General features: G+C 41.5%; 1 protein-coding gene across 1 annotated transcript in view; it reads left to right on the forward strand.

Moving 5' to 3' along the window:
- The window catches only part of LOC140465806 (G protein-activated inward rectifier potassium channel 1-like), a 487,432-nt gene extending 470,947 nt beyond the window's left edge, over positions 1–16,485 (forward strand). Inside the window, exon 3 of the mRNA XM_072561598.1 lies at positions 16,425–16,485. Coding sequence (XP_072417699.1) covers positions 16,425–16,474 — 50 coding nt within the window. The 3' untranslated portion in view covers positions 16,475–16,485. The remainder of the gene's footprint in view (positions 1–16,424) is intronic.
- Positions 16,486–17,588: the final 1,103 nt, after the last annotated feature.

Here is a 17,588-nt window from a genome sequence, read left to right on the forward strand (position 1 = left end):
GAGAAGTTCTAGAAAATGGTTCAATGCTGTTGGTGGAAACCTCCACAGCACCTCCATTAATCATAATATTGATAAATGACTTGGATAATGGCACAGAAAATCATATATTTAAATTTTCTGATGACACAAAATTAGCAGCATAGTAGGCAGTGTGGGTGATAAAATTACAAACAGATGTTGATAGACTAGGTGAATGGGCAAAACTATGGCAGATAAAGTTCAATGTAAGCAAGTGTGAGGTTATCCATTTTGGACCAAAGATAGGTCAAGGTACTTACATAGAACCTTGTACATTGAACACAGAACAGTACAGCACAGGAACAGGACCTTTGGCCCACCATGCCTGTGCAGGCTATGATGCCATTCTAAACTAATCCCTTCGGTCTACACATTGTCCCCTATTCCCTGCCTGTTTATGTGTCTGTCTAAATGCCTCTTAAACTTACTTTCAACCTTCCTGGCAGCAGATATAGTAACCTACCACCTTCTGTCTAAAACCCTGCCTCATTTTCTTTAAACTTACCTCCTCTCACCTTAAACATATACCCCTAGTATTTAACATTTGCACTCTGGGAAAGAGACTCTGACTATCCACTCTATCCATGCCTCTCATAATTTTATATATTTCTATCAGGTTGCCCCTTAGATCATTTTCATCTAAAAGGTGGAGGCTAAGTTTGTCCAATCTCTCCTTAAAGCTAATACATTCTAATCGAGGCAACGTTCTGGTAAACCTCCTCTGCATCCTCTCGAAAGTCTCCACATCCTTCTGACAATATGGCCACCTGAATTGCACTCAATATTCTAAATGTGATCTGATCAAGGTCTTACACAATTGCAGCATGAGTTGCCAACTTTTACACTCAATGTTCTGATCGATGAAGACAAGTATGTATATGTCTTCCCTATTGCTTTATCCACTTGGATTCCACTTTCAGGGAGCTATGGACTTGGACCCCAAGATCCCTCTGTAAGGACATGGAAGCTAGGGAACTTGTGGAAATAAATATTGAGGTCTTGAAAAGGGTTCACATTACAAAAGAGGAGGTGCAAGAGGTCTTAAAGCACATAAAGGGACATCAATCCCAGGAGCTGATCGGGTGTTTCCCATAATTTTGTGGAAAAGTATGGAAGAGATTGCTGGGCCTCTTGTTGAAATATTTGTATCATCAATAGCCATAGGTGAGGTGCCAGGAGACTAGTGGTTGTCTAAGGTGGTGCCATTATTTAAGAAAGGCTGAAATGAAGAGTCAGGGAACTAGATACGGCGAGCCTTACATTCAATGGTGGGTAAGTTGTTGGAGGGGATTCTCATGGATGGGATTTTCATGCATTTGGAAAGGCAAGAACTGAGTACAGATAGTCAGCATGACTTTGTGCATGGGAAATCATGTTTCCCTAACTTCATTGATTTTTTTGTAGAGGTGACAAAGAAGATTGATGAAGGTAGAGCTGTAGACGTTGTCTATATGGACTTCAGCAAGGTTTTCGGTAAAAGTTCAGCAGTCTTGACTGGTTAGTAAGGTTAGATCACATGGAATCCAGGGTGAGCTAGCAAATTGGATAAAAAATCGGCTTGAAGGTGGGAGACAGAGGGTGGTGATGAACGGTTATTTTTCAGACTGGAACCATGTGACCAGTGGTGTGCCACAAGGATCAGTGCTGGGTCCACTGCTTTTCATCATTTATATAAATGAGTTGAATGTGAATATAGTTGGTAAGTAAGTTTGCAGATGACATCAAAATGAGTGGTGTAATGGATAGTCAAGAAGGTTATGTCAGAGTACAATGGGACTTTGATCAGATGGGCCAATGGACTGAGGCGTGAGCTAGCAAATTGGATAAGGTGGAATTTAATTTAGATAAATGTGAGGTGTGGCATTTTGGTAAGGCAAACAGGGCAGGACTTATACAGTCAATGATAAGGACTGAGAATATTGCCAGAGACCTTAGTGTGCAGATCCATTGTTTCTTGAAACTGGAGTGGCAGGTAGACAAGATGATGAAGAAGACTTTTGGTTTACTTCCCTTTATTGGTCAGTGCATTGAATATAGGAGATAGGATGTCATATTGCAGCTGTACAGAGCAACAGTGAGGCCACTTTTGGAACAGTGCATACAATTCTGGTCACCCTGCTATAGGAAGAATGATGTTAAACTTAAGAGGGGACAGTAAAGATTCACATGAACACGTCTGGAGGTTTGAGCTACAGGGAGAGGTTGAAATCTTGGGGCTATTATTCCTGAATTGTTAAAGACCAAGGGTGACCTTATAGAGGTTTATTAACTCATGAGGGACATGAATCAGGTGAAAGCGAAGATTTCTTTCCCCCTAGGATGACAGAGTCCAGAACTGGAGAGTAGAGGAAAGATTTAAAAAAGGACTGGAGAGGTAGCTTTTTTGTGCAGAGGGTGGTGCATATATGGACTGAGCTGCCAGAGGAAATGGTGGAGGCTGATACAATTACAACATTTAAAAGGGATCTGGATGGGTATACAAATAAGAAGGTTTTGTACAGATATGGTCCAAATACTGACAAGTGGAACTAGGTAAGATTGCGATGCCTGGTCAGCGCAGTTGAATTGGACTGAAGGTTTTGAACACTGACATAAAATGGGGAGGAGGCTGCTTTAATCATTTGGAAAATAACTCTTCTAAACAGAAATTGGAACTTGCACTATGAAAATATTGAAAAGGAATTGAAATTCATTAGGATTGTCAGAGTCACGTACCACAACAGTGTGTTTTGTTTGTAAATTGGGTAAAGGTAAGGTTTCCTTTGATGAATTTACATGCAATCATAGTAAACAATGCCCTGGTAGTATCTGTTGCAAAGAGTAAATGCTAATTGGAAATACAGCACAAATTGACATGAATAAACATCCATAAATCTGCCTTCAAGTCTGTGGGATTGGAAGAGGTGGCTTTAAATTTTATTGGAAACGTGCAGCCTTGTTGGAAGAGAAATCAGATTGGACGTTATTCAGAACTGAGGAAGGGTCACTCAACCCGAAACATTGACTCTGATTTCTCTCCACAGATGCTGCCAGACGTGTTCAACTTTTGAAGCAATTTCGGGTTTTGTTTCTGATTTTCAGCATTCGCAGTTCTTACGGTTTTTATTTAGCCTTATTAGAAAATATTTTCATGTGGGTTGCTGCAAATGAAGGTTAGTGGGTCTTTGTTGCCTTAATTTGGGGCATTTCATCTAACATTAGGCACCCTCCATCAACAAAACATGGGTGTTAAATATGATAGACAGCCCTCATCTTTTCACTGTTCTGTGCTTTTGATCGCTGACATAAAATGGGGTAAAGGTGATTTTAAAGGCCAAGGATTGATGCACTTTAAAAAAAAACTGAAACTCATTGTAAATGCTTTTTACACAATTACTTGTACAAGAAGCATTGAAGGCACTGTTACAAGTTAGAATCAGGGTGCTATAAATGGAGCTTTGACCAGGAACATGTAGTTGATTGGTCTGTGAACTTGGCACCACTCATTGCCTTCTTTCTGGCAATAATTATGTGATTGGCTCCCAGTAGCTGAACAGCCTGGGAGTGAGAAAGGGAGTAGTTGTGTTTTTACTCAGCAGTAGAAAGCTTCTCAAGCCTGTAGAAAGCAAATTCATTTCCATTCATTTGTACTTTAATGTACTTTTATTTTAATTAATAAACCAGAGACATTTATGTGTGAATCAGTCACGCTGACTTCAATTGGCCCATCCAGTCCTTACTGCCAATAATATACTATTACGTACCCACACAAGCCCCTTGAATGTTACAATCCTTCAACTGATTAACCAAGTATTTTTTAATAGACAATAGGTGAAGGAGTAGGCCAGTCTGCCCTTTGAGCCAGCACCTCCATTCATTATGATCATGGCTGATCATCCTCAATCAGTATCCTGTTCCTGCCTTATCCCCATAACCCTTGATTCCACTATCCTTAAGAGCTCTATCCAACTCTTTCTTGAAAGTATCCAGAGACTTGGCCTCCACAGCCTTCTGGGGCAGAGTATTCCATATACCCACCACTCTCTGGGTGAAGACGTTTCCCCTCAACTCTGTTCTAAGTGGCCTATCCCTTATTTTTAAGCTGTGTCCTCTGGTTCGGGACTCACCCATCTGCAGAAACATGTTTCCTGCCTCCAGAGTGCTCAATCCTTTAATAATCTTATACGTCTCAATCAGATCCCCTCTCAGCCTTCTAAACTCAAGGGTATACAAGCCCAGTCGCTCCAATCTTTCAGCGTAAGATAGTCCCACCATTCCGGGAATTGACCACGTGAATCTACGCTGCACTCCCTCAATAGCCAGAACGTCTTTCTTCAAATTTGGAGACCAAAACAATGCACAATATTCCAGGTGCAGTCTCACCAGGGCCTTGTAGAGCTGCAGAAGGACCTCTTTACTTCTATACTCAATTCTTCTTATTATGAAGGCCAGCTTTCTTCACTGCCTGCTGTACCTGCATGCTTGCTTTCATTGACTGATGTACAAGAACACCCAGATCTCTTTGTACTGCCCCTTTACCTAACTTGACTCCATTTAGGTAGTAATCTGCCTTCCTGTTCTTGCCGCCAAAGTGGATAACCACACATTTATCCACATTAAACTGCATCTGCCATGCATCTGCCCACTCACTTAGCCTGTCCAGGTCACCCTGTATTCTCCCAACATCCTCCTCACATTTCACCCTACCACCCAGCTTTGTGTCATCAGCAAATTTGCTAATATTACTTTTAATACCTTCATCTATATCATTAATGTATATTGTAAAAAGCTGTGGTCCCAGCACTGATCCCTGCGGCACACCACTGGTCACCGCCTGCCATTCCGAAAGGGAGCCGTTTATCACAACTCTTTGTTTCCTGTCAGCCAACCAATTTTCAATCCATGTCAGCATTTTGCCCCGAATACCATATGCTCACTAACCTCCTATGTGGGACTTTATCAAAGGCTTTCTGAAAGTCCAGGTACACTATATCCACTGGATCTCCCTTGTCCATCTTCAGAGTTACATCCTCAAAAAGTTCCAGAAGATTAGTCAAGTATGATTTCCCCTTTGTAAATCCATGCTGACTCTGACCTATCCTGTTGCTGCTATCCAGATATGTCGTAATTTTGTCCTTTATAATTGATCCAGCATTTTTCCCACCACTGAGGTCAGACTAACTGGTCTATAATTCCCTGTTTTCTCTCTCCCTCCTTTCGTAAAAAGTGGGACAATATTAGCCACCCTCCAATCCTCAAGAACTGATCCTGAATCTATAGAACATTGGAAAATGATCACCAATGCATCCACGATTTCTAGAGCCACCTCCTTGAGTACCCTGGGATGTAGACCATCAGGTCCCGGGGACTTATCATCCTTCAGACCTAACAGTCTCTCCAACACCATTTCCTGCCTAATATAAATTCCTTTCAGTTCAGGTCCTTCAGCCACTATTACATCTGGGAGATTGCTCATGTCTTCCCCAGTGAAGACAGATCTAAAGTACCAATTCAACTCCTCTGCCATTTCTTTGTTCCCCGTAATAAGTTCACCCGTTTCTGTCTTCAAGGGCCCAATTTTAGTCTTAACCATTTTTTTTCTTTTCACATACTAAAAAAAGCCTTTCCTATCCTCCTTTATACTTTTGGCCAGTTTACCTTCGTACCTTATTTTTTTCTTTGCGTATTTCCTTTTTAGTTATCCTCTGTTGTTCTTTAAAAGCTTCCCAGTCCTCCGATTTCCCACTCATTTTTGCTCTGTTATACTTTTTCCCTTTTGTCTTTATATGGTCCTTAACTTCCCTCGTCAGCCATGGTCATCCCTGCCTCCCCTTAGGATCTTTCTTCCTTTTTGGAATGAACTGATCCTGCATCTTCTGCATTATACCCCAAAATACCTGCCATTGTTGTTCCACTGCCATCCCTGCTAGGGTATTGCACCTTTGAACTTTGGCCAGCTCCTCCCTCATAGCTCCATAGTTCCCCTTATTCAACTGAAATATTGTCACTTCTGATTCTACCCTCTCCCTTTCAAACTGCAGATTAAACCTTATTGTATTGTGGTCACTACCTCCTTATGGCTCCTTTACTTCGAGGTCCCTGATCAAATCCAGTTCGTTGCACAACACCAGATCCAGAATTGCTTTCTCCCAGGTAGGGTCCAGCACAAGCTGTTCTAAGAATCCATCTCAGAGGCATTCCACAAAATCCCTTTCTTGGGGTCCAGTACCATCCTGATTCTCCCAGTCTACCTGCATGTTGAAATTCCCCATAACAACTGTAGCAATATCTTTGTGACAGGCCAATTTCAGCTCCTTATTCAACTTACACACGACATCCAGGCTACTGTTTGGGGGCCTGTAGATAACTCCCATTAGGGTCTTTCTATCCTTAGAATTTCTCAGCTCTATCCATACTGACTTTATATCCCCTGATTCTAGGTCCCCCACGCAAGGGAATGAATATCATTTCTTACCAACAGGGCCACCCCACCCCCTCTGCCAGTCAGTCTGTCCTTACAATAGCACATATAGCCTTGAATATTCATTTCCCAGGCCCTGTCCACTTGAAGCCATGTCTCAGTTATCCCCACAACATCGTAACTGCCAATTTCCAAATGAGCCTCAAGCTCATCCATCTTATTTCTAATGCTTCATTCATTCATATATGATATTTTAAATTTGTTACTCCCCTCACCCTTCCTATCAATTCTTATTTCACTTGACCTTACGGCATGATCCTTTTTTGAGTTTTCTGCTCCATTGATTCTGTTATCTTTCTTGACTTCTCTTGTTCTAACTTTCCCTTTAACTTCCTTCTTACACTTCCTTGTCCCCTCCCCCCGCCATTATTTAGCTTAAGTGCAGCTGTGTTGCAGTGGCAAACCTACCTGCCAGAATGCTGGTCCCCCACCTATTGAGGTGCAACCCGTCCCTCTTGTATAATTTATGCTTACCACAAAACATATCCCAGTGATCCAAGAATTTAAATCCTTGCTTCCTGCATCAGTTCCCCAGCCACACATTCAAGTCCATTATCTCCCTGTTCCTGTCTCCTCTCCAGCCCGAGGAACTGGAAGCAACCAGAGATAACCACCCTGATTGTCCTGCTTTTCAGCCCTCTTCCGAGTTCTCAGAAGTCCCGCTGTAGAATGTCCCTCCTCTTCTTTCCAACGTCATTTGTGCCGACATGCACCACCACGTCTGGCTCTTCACCTTCGCCCTTGAGGATTTCCTGCATTCTGTCTGCGATGTCCTTAATCCTGGCGCCAGGAAGGCAACACACCATCCTCAAATCCTGCCTGTTGCCGCAAAAACCCCTTTCAGTCCCTCTCACTATGGAGTCCCCTATTACCACGGCTCTGCATGATGTCTGACTCCTCGGCTCTGCCTCCATGCCAATATCTGATTGGCAGACCTGACCGCCTCTCAGACTGGCAGTGACGTCTGTCTCTACTGTTTCCAAGAGATTCAACCTGTTCCTGACAGGTACTTCCCCTGGGGTCTCTTGCACTTGTCTCATCTCTGCCTTCCTCATCGTCTTCTCCCTTCTACTCTCTTCTGATAAGCTCAGTGTAAAAACCTTGCTGAAGGTCCCGTCCAGAAAGATCTCGTTCTCTTGGATGAGCCTGAGGTCATCGAGTTCTTTCTTCAGTGCTGCAATATGCTCTGTCGGAAGCTGAACATGTACACACTTTCCACAGTTATACGAGCCAGCTACACCAGAGTCCCTGACCTCCCACATCATGCACACAGTACACTGAATCAGCTTGGCAGTCATGTCTTCACCCTCTTCAACTGTGGTGTAATCACTTCTCTCAACCTCTTTGTCGAAGACTCCTGAGCCAAAGACTTGCTCTTTTCTCAACAGAAACTTCCCTCGACCCCTGTGTTTTGTTGCAAGTCTGTGGACTTTTAACTTAGGTTAGAAGAGGAGGGTGGGAGGGAGGCCCTACTGTGTAGGACCTGGGGCCTAGAACACACCTACTTAAATAACACTCACCCGCCTTCCCAACAGCCTCCACGCTCCGACTTCACTTCCGTCCAGCTCCCGCCGCTCTCTGCTGCAAAAAAAACAAAAAAAAAGTCATCCTCCACTGTGATCTGGTTTCCCCCATCTCCACGAAATGTGTCAGTTTTGCCAGGACTAGATCTTTCTGCATCCAAAGTCTGATATTGTCAGCTTTGACTGGAAGTGTGTCCAGAAATTTAAAACCATTATTGACTCTTGCAGTGGTGGTACCACAGGAGGTGGATTTGCCAGTGGGAGGCAGCTCAATGCATCCGCATTTGTTACTTGGCCTCCCGGATGGTGTTCCAACTAATTATATGCACTTAGTATTAGAGCCTACTGCTGAATTCGGCCTGAAGCTCTGCCTTGTCTTCATGAAATAGACTTGGTAGGAGTTTGTGGTCTGTTTATATTCCAAATTTATGCCTGTAAAAGTATTGGTGGAACTTTCTAACACTAAATATGACCATCAAAACTTCCTTCTCAATCTGGGTGTATTTATGCTCTGCATTTGCCAAAATCCTGGAATCATATGTTACTGGGCATTCCTCTCCATTGGGTCACCTATGAGCTAATATTACTCTGATGCCAAATGGTGAGGCATCACATGTCAATACAAGATCTCGCTTGGGATCATAGTGCACCAACACCTTAGACACTCATAGCTGTTTCTTCACTTCCCTGAAATCTACAGCTTGGCTATGCAATCATATCCAAGGTTCACCTTTTTTAAGAGGTGATGCAAAGGTGCCAGAATGGAGGCCAGGTTATGTATAAATATTCTGTAATAATTCGCCAGCCCAGGTAAAGACTTAGCTTTAAGTGAGAGCCATTGATCTTTGCTTGTCCTCATTTTATCTTCCAATAGATGTAAATTATGCAGATTAATGATTCCACAGATGATTATCTCATACATTGGTGCAAACCCTTATTGGTATTAATTGTAGCATAATTCTGGGAATCCTCAACCAACCACAATGACAAGTCAGCATGTCCAGCTTCCTGAAGCACAGCAGCCCCCTCCCAGCTTTGAGTATAGGTCCTCTAAGCGATGGATTGGGTATTTATCTAACTGTGAAAAGCAATTTACTATTTGTTTGAAATCCCCACAAAGGCAACTCCCCACAGGGCTTCACAACTGGTATGACTAGTGCTGCCCATTCCACTAACTGGGCTGGTTTGATGATAACTTCACTTTCTAGCCTTCTGATTTCCGGCTCTACTTTTGCACATAACGTAAATGGCAGTGAGTACGCGTTGCAGAATCGCAGAATCGCTTCCTGGTCAACATGCAAGGTGGCCTTGGCTCCTTTGATAGTCCCTGGACCTTGCTGAAAAACGTCCAGGAATTTAATTAGGACTTCACTCAGGCAGCCATTCACTAAATGAGAAATGCTGAGCCAATCTAGGTGAATCTTTCTCAACCAGTTTCACGCTATCAAGCTTGGGCCCAAGCCTTTTACTACAATCTGTGGTAACTAAACCAGTTGTTGCTCATATGAGACCAGAACCGAAGTTGTGCCCTTAACCTGTAAAGCGTCCCCCGTATAGGTTCTCAGTCTAGCCAAGGTCTTGTGCAAACTTAAGGTTTTGAGTAAAGAGTGAGTTTTGTTAAAAATTAGTCTACGATCACTGAAACTGCCATATCAGTATCGACCTCCATTAGAACTGTGTGATACCATTTAATCAGACATTTAGTTTGATTGGTTCTGATTTGGATGTTGCCATGCAATTTAACTGTTCAAAACCTGATGTTAGAGGACTTTGCACGCTCCTGGATACAGACCTCTGAGTTCTCTTATTCAATTTAGGTCTCATGGGACTCTTTATCTGTCTCAAGTCTGCTTATTGGTGGCACCTGCCAGCCCAGACCCTGAAGAAAATGTTAACCATTTGGCTGGGACTGGTCTTTGTTTCAGAGTTTTGCTGTGGGGTTGGTCTAGAGTGCCTCTGTTCAGGATGTGTCCTGCATGGGGCGATTATCTTCACTCTGGTGGTGTTCCCCAAGCTCAGCCAGATTGTTGAAGGTGTTCACTTCTATCGGAATACCCTGCAATTCATACGCTCCACTTTCTGCATTTTCCAGTAACAAAGCCAGTTATAGTGACAGTTGGGCTTTAGCTGTTAGGTACTTCTGCATGATTACATCATTAATCCACATACCAAATGGTCTCTCAGCATCTCATTAAGAGTTAAACCAAAGTCACATACCTCTGCCAATTATCTTAACCAAGTCAAAAATCCCGATCCATATTCCCTTGATTCAAGAAATGCCGAGTAAAACCTACAGTGTCTCAGAATTAGAGGAAATTTGGGGTCATAATATTCCTAAACTAAGTCTGTCACCCCTTGTAAGGTTTTAGTATTTCATTCCTCAGGGAAATTTAGGCTTCTAATAACCAAAAAAGCTGCAGGTCCACAAGCTGTCAGGAGAATTACTTATTGCTTTTCATCCACTCCAAAGTCATTTGCCAAGGAAAAGTCATGGATTCTTTCCACATACTGGGCCCAGTCTTTGATGACAGGATTGAATGGGTCCCGAATAATGGCATAATGCCAGAAATGTAGAAATACTTACCCCAACTCTCTAATAGGAATTCCCTCCCAAATGGCATTGTGTGTTAACCTACAGCCGGTGGACTGCAGCAGTTCAAGAACGTAGCTCACCACCACCTTCTCAAGGGTAACTAGGGACATGCAGTAAATACTGGCCAACCAGCGACACCCACATCCCACAGATAATTTAAAAACTCAAAGACAACCATGCGAGTGAATTTCTTCAGGAGCGTGCTTTTCTTTTGTAGGCAAAATCCCGTCACCAAGTCACCCTTCATGTGAAGAGTCCTTGACACTGATCCAGCTCCCTCAGAGCCAGCTCTCAGAGTGAACAGGATGTCTGACACTCCTACTATCTGTCAACCATTGCTCCCTGATTGGACCACAGTAACAGTCCCAATCAGGGAACCCATATTCTATGAGGTCCATCTGGCTGACCTGGCTACAATGAGTGCAGAAGACAGGATTATAGAGTTAGGCCACGTATCAGCTATGACCTCATTGAATGGCAAAATAAGTTTGAGGGGCTGAATAGCCTACTCCTGTTCCTATATATTTCTGTACACACATTTGAATGAGGAATTCAGTTATCATGGTAGTGTACAGGAAAGACTTTCAGGATATGCAAAATATGAAAGAGATAAGCTAAGGTCCTGGAGTCTTGCTTTTTCTCATTTTTGTTTTATAATCTCAAGAGATAGTATTTAATGTGGATTCCTAGTTACCCTTGAGAAGATGGTGGTGACCCATCTTCTTGAACTGCTGCAACCCATTTGGTGTACGGTTGACCCACAATACCATTAAGGAAGGGTGTTCCAGGAGTATAGTCCAGCAATGCAAAAGGAACAGCAGTGCATTTCCAAGTCAAGATAGTGAGTGGCTTGGAAGGGAACTTCCAGGTAGTGATGTTCCCATGTATCTGCTGCCATTGTCATTCTCAATGCTAATGGCTGTGGGTTTGCAACGTGATTTAATTAAGTCTAATCAAGATGTAATGGTAGAATATGTAGAAATTCAGAAGAAATATACTTGAAGTTGTATTTGAGGGAAAATTTTGAATCAGTCTAGAAATAAAGTAATGTGTTGCTTTTGCTCAAACCACTTTTATTTGGGAATTTGGAATTTACTTTGTGCATCAAGTCTCTTGGCAAAAGCTGTCATAATGAAACAATAAACAAGCAAAATCTGAAAGCAAAAGAACATTAGATGACTAATGAAGGTATTAAATGTGGAGCAAAAGAAGGATTGAATAGAGATTTTCCATAATGAGTGTGACACTCGATTTATTAAATATAAATATCCTATGTGGATGTTTTTTCAATAAAATACCACATTACATTATCAAGGTGATGAAAGAGGATGGCGCTCGGGGAAAATAAATTCACTTTCTTGTCTACTTCGCTCATCCATCTCATCTTAAAATGCATGAATGGATGAGCACAGCTGGCTGAGAGTGATGAATTCAAATTATTTGCACGGAATATGGCAAGAAATGGAACAAGAAAATCTGTTGAGAGTGTCTGTTACTTCTGGCAGGAAAATGTCAGCCATTAAAGGTCCTATTAAATGTTCTATTTCCACATTACTGAAGAAGTTCCGTAAAATATTATAATCCTTTTTTCATTCATGCACAGAGCTATTGGGTCTGAAACTCACCAGCTAGCAGCAGGTGGCGGAGATTATTCTGTCATTTTTGGTATTGGATACGCTGCTTACGTCACTGTAACAATAATCTAGATGCCTGCGTTAGTAATCCTGAGAATGAGTTCACATCTCACCACGCTCAGTGTTCTCATGCAGTCTGTGACCAGACAAGCTCAGTCAGTGGTGACTGAGGTGACATTGGAAACAGACATCTTTCACAGATGCTTCCAGACCTGCTGAGTTTTTCCAGCAATTTCTGTTTCTGTTTGCTTCAAGTGCTCTGGTCTGGTATTCTGAAACCTTTCTTGGAAATCCAGACGATCCCCAGGAAGTAATAAATAGAGCTTCCTTGGCAGCAGCAAGTTGACCCACTGTTTAAAAACATATCCCGAGCTGCTCACACTGAAGCTGAGGCAGGCGCAGTCCCTAAATTATGATATATCAAAAATGAGGTACAGATGAGGAAATGTAGCTCCTCCTCACAGACCTGCAAACCAGAAAAGAACAGTGGTCCATCAGGTAGTAGTGTCACTGAAGTACCGTAGGGAAATATTTTGTCAAGCTCCAATGGCTGGGTACATCCATATATCCAATTCTCTATCAGCCAAAAGCTCCAAAAGGATGTGGTAAGGTTTAGCAGAAGCTGCCATGTCAGCCAAGTTAATGGAAAGTCTCAACCTGCAATAATAATTCTCATGCTGGCTTTTGGGAAACCGTTCAGCAAGGTGTTCGTGCACCGTGCAGGGCACCTGCCCAAAACAAAAGAAGATGTCTACACATCCTTTGCATTGTGGACCATGGCAACTCATTTCCCATAGGCTACTCCCTTGAGAACCATGTCTACTGAAACTGTGTTAGAGAATTGACCTAATTTTTCACCTGATATAATTTACCAACAAAAATCTAGGCAGATCAGGGTTGAAATTCTATGTCCAACAAATTCCGCCAGTTTATTGGTAACCTGGCTGTGACCCAGTGGAAATCTTCAGTATATCACCCACAGTCACAGAGGATACTATAAGGGTACCATCATAGAAATCCTACAGTGTGGAAACAGGCCATTCGGGCCATCAGGTCCACATCAGCCCTCCGAAGAGTTACCCTAGCCTATACATCCCTGAACACTATGGGCAATTTAGCATGGCCAATTCATCACATCTTTGGACTGTGGGAGGAAATCAGAGCACCTGGAGGAAACCCACGTAGACACTGGGAGAATGTGCAAATTCCACACAGACAGTCACTTGAGGCTGGAATCAAACCCGGGTTCCTGTGAGGCAGCAGTGCTAACCACTGAGCCACCATGCCACCCTCAAACAACGATCAGGGCATACTGCAATGTTTGCAATAACTGAGTTAAAGGACGAGATCTTCTCTTCACCACGAGGGACTCATCTGCTGATTTTACTGGCTTTACTCTATTTGGATTAGTTTATGGAACCAAGTGTGAGGATTTCTAAAACTAATCAAGGTGAAATTTTCAGAATTGAAGGGGAAGTCTCTATGTTAGACTTCATAGCAGAGTTCCAAAAGCAGCTCCTGTGAGCCTATAAAATGGCTCAAAAACAGCTGAAAATCACCTGCACAATATCAAAATAAAGAGTAGCTAAACCCTCAACCTTTTAGCCAGGAGACTATCTGTTAGTGCTCTTTCCAAAAACATGTGAACTCTTAAACGCTTGCTTCAGTGGCTGATATAGGGTAGTGAAGAAGCTCATTAAGGTGAGTTACTTGATTGAGCCCCCAGCTCGGGAAATAGGCTGTGTCATGTCGATATGATAAAGCAATAGCACGGTGAGAAAGGGCTGTTTCACCTGAAAGGTGTGTCTGGGGCCTTGGATAGTGCGGTGACAGGGGCAGGTGCCGTGGGAATGTGGGGACCTGTTGGGGTTATGCTTGTGATTCACTATAACCATAAATAGAACACAAGGTAGATGGAGGGTGACCTTGAACAGGGAACACTTTATTATGCATCCTCTCAGCTCCACAGGACATCCAGTTTCAGAACCTATCTGATCCAGAGATGCTCAATAACATCTCTAAACAGATGCTTATAAAATATCTACAACCATCACCATTTTCTCAGAGCAATTGGACATGGGTAATGCATGCTATCAATACCCCTATTCAGAAATAAATTTCAAACAACAATGTGCTTAGACAATCCATTTATCAGTCTTCATTCCTCTTTCCATTTCTTTCATTCCGGGTAAAGCTCCTTTACTACCTCCCCAAATATGCTTCCTTCTTTAACTGGAAGATGAGTCATAGTTCCATACATGGATTTCTACTTGGCAACAATCTACCCAACTGTGTAATTAGCTGCTCATAGTTGGGTCACTCTGAGGACTTGCCAGGTTTTTCTTCTGCTACCGCTTCTATTATTACTCTCAATGACTCTCAGCCAATTTATTCAGCCGATGGCAGGGCAGTTCCTTCACTGAATGGGTGAAGAATTGGTACAGTATAAAACTGCAGTGGATGGAATATGGAAGCTAATCCTTCTTGTATTAGCCTAAGCCTACATCTGAACTAAAATAAGCCTTTTCAATGGAATTTTAATACTCCCATTTCAAAAAAGGTACAATTTTAATATGGATGAGGATCCAATTCCCTACACTTATAAAAAAAAGGACCATGTCGCTTTTTTAAATGAAAAAACTTTGAAAAAGATTTCCAACCCTAATACTAAAAATTCATCTTCTTTCTGAATAGTTAGTGTAATAATGTATAAATAAATTCTGGTATATCTCTGCTATAGATATCACAAAAATAATGGGGGTTGTTGGAAATTTTAACTTGCATTCCCATTTCAAACAGCCCATAAAGCATAAAACTACTTTAAAATGTAGTGACCAACTCAGTAGGCATTAACTTCTGAACTTAATGCTTAGGTGAAGCATGTTTTGAATGTAGGCATGAAAGACTGTAAAAAAGAGTTTTGTAAAATATAACATTCTCCTTGGCCACCTATCATTGATGAACACTGCAATGAAAATCCATTGTTTCAGGTTGGATTTTGTTGAGTTTGTTTCAGTAACACATGCTAATGATGCTTTTGGAGACCAGAATTGTGGATGACTAATTATGGCTTCAATATTTTCACTTTTTGTGCATTGTGTGCTGCAGTATCTAGCTATTTACTGCACATTTTAATCACAAGAAGGTAGCCATGATCAATTTCCATCAGACCCACAGCTACCTGCACTGGGATTATTCGCACTCCCAATTAGTTGCAAGACGTTTCTTCAGATTTCGAGCCTTTTACTTGCTAAATGCATTTTATAACATTTGATTGATTTCTCTCAGGCTTTGTATTTTGTTTCATGTGGTTTTCTGGATATTCCAGAACCTAGTAGGATTTACTAACAAGTAGTTTATAAATACTTTGTGAGTTTGACCAAAACAATCAGAAATTGTGTCATCTTTCACCTTTAATTTTGATATAAAATACTCCAATGGAAATTTTATCTCCTTTCTGTGGTTTGGTTCATACTTCAACTGAGTAGGGGACAATCTTGAATATAATGATCGAATAAACTCTATCCTGCCTCATTGAAGACATGTGTTTGTGTTTAGGCTAATAAGCAATGATTAAAACAACTATAGGTCATAGTTCCTGGGTGCTTGAAGCTTCCATTCTATGAATTTTCATTCTTCCCAGAAAATACAATTAAAAGTTTGCAGACTGACCTCAGCTGCCCTTTAAAATTCCCAATCAAGAATTGTTAAGGTACTAACCATTAATTATACTTTTTTCACAAGAGAACAGAATATTCTTTGCAAATGGCAAATGTGAGTGAAGCTCATATAAATTGGCTATTTGCAGTTTATTACTTTGAACTTGGCAATGCAGCACATGATGCATATATAAGAGCATTACCAACAGCTATCAACCTTTCAAACTGGTCCATGTTGCTGACTATAAACTGCAATATACTTGTTTATTAGCATCGAGCTACTCCATCTGTCTCTCAAACTCATTCCTGTCAAGCAATTTATTGCTTGCAGTAAATGTACCTTGATCTCTCTTGCTTTAATAACATTCCTTAGAGCTTTTCATGTGGATAGTTTATTGCTTTTCCTGGGTGCTCTGATGATACCATATCTGTACTGGAAACTTCTGTTCAAAGTGATAGCAGAAAAAATTAGGGGCATTGCATTTCTGTTGTGCTAATGCTTTACTTCTTAATGAGGAAATTCTTTCCTACTTTCAGATCTTGACGAAGAATCTCCAGTCTTGGACTCAACGTTTAGGACCATATAAACAGATGTGCTGATAAGACTTTGTTAGAACTGGGCTTTTCTCTTGCGGGAGGAACAGAGAAGAAAAACGAAAAGCCATGTGCACAAACAGAAAGCTTCTATATGGTTTGACAATTAATAACATTTGCTTATCTCACCCTTCTAGCTTCTTAATGGGCAACAAGGTTTGTAATTGGTAAAGGTTTCTTAAATGCACATTGCATTCTTATTAAGGAGAATGTCATACTATGTGGTTGATGTACACCATTGAAGCTAACTTTACAGCAGGCAAGCCCATTTTAATAAGAAGGTGCTGCGAATGTTTCTTGGAGATGGGTAGGAAGCACAGACTCATAGGATTGACTTGGTTTTATTGTCATGAGCACTCGAACGAGTCCAGTGGAAAGTTTGCAATGTCACTGCTTATGACGCCATCTTAGGTACAAGATACTTAGGTATTGATACTTAAGTATTTGGTATAAAAATGAAAGAATAATAAATAAATTTTGAGCATAAGAATTAAAAGGAAAAAAGGTACTCTATTTACAATTCCTTCAACCCAATCCATGCCAGCACCTAGACTCCAGGTCAAGTCTCGAGACCACGTTGGCCTTCAAAGCTCAAGGCTTCTCCTCTAGTCTGCAAGTGCCCTGCCTCCCAAGGCCAGCCTCCAGTCTGGGAATCACCTCCTCTTTTCCCCTTTGAGTTGGAGCGTCCTACTAGGCTGCCATCTTGAAACCTATCTTGAGACCTTATCACAAACAGCAATTAAGTCATTTTCCAAGCAACATCCTTCACAAATACTCACTCTGAGTGAAGTATCACTCCTGTCTTTATTTATCTGTTCATGGGGTATGGGTGTTATTGGTTCAGCCAACATTTATTGCATAACCCTAACTGCCTGGAGAACTTGGTGGTGTGCTGCAGTTGAAGTAATCCAATGTAAAATCATACAGAAACACATATGAAGATTGATATAATTTGTGTGGGGGATATTTATGTAAAGTTGGTACATTAAGCTTTTGCATCATCTAATAGTAATATAAAAGAGTGCATACTTGCTTAATGTTAACAGAGCTAAATTAATTCTCATTATTTACTTATGAACAGATCCAAATACACAAGCTACCCAGATG

The sequence above is a fragment of the Chiloscyllium punctatum genome, chromosome 42 (genome assembly GCF_047496795.1).
Source record: "Chiloscyllium punctatum isolate Juve2018m chromosome 42, sChiPun1.3, whole genome shotgun sequence".
NCBI lineage: Eukaryota > Metazoa > Chordata > Chondrichthyes > Orectolobiformes > Hemiscylliidae > Chiloscyllium > Chiloscyllium punctatum.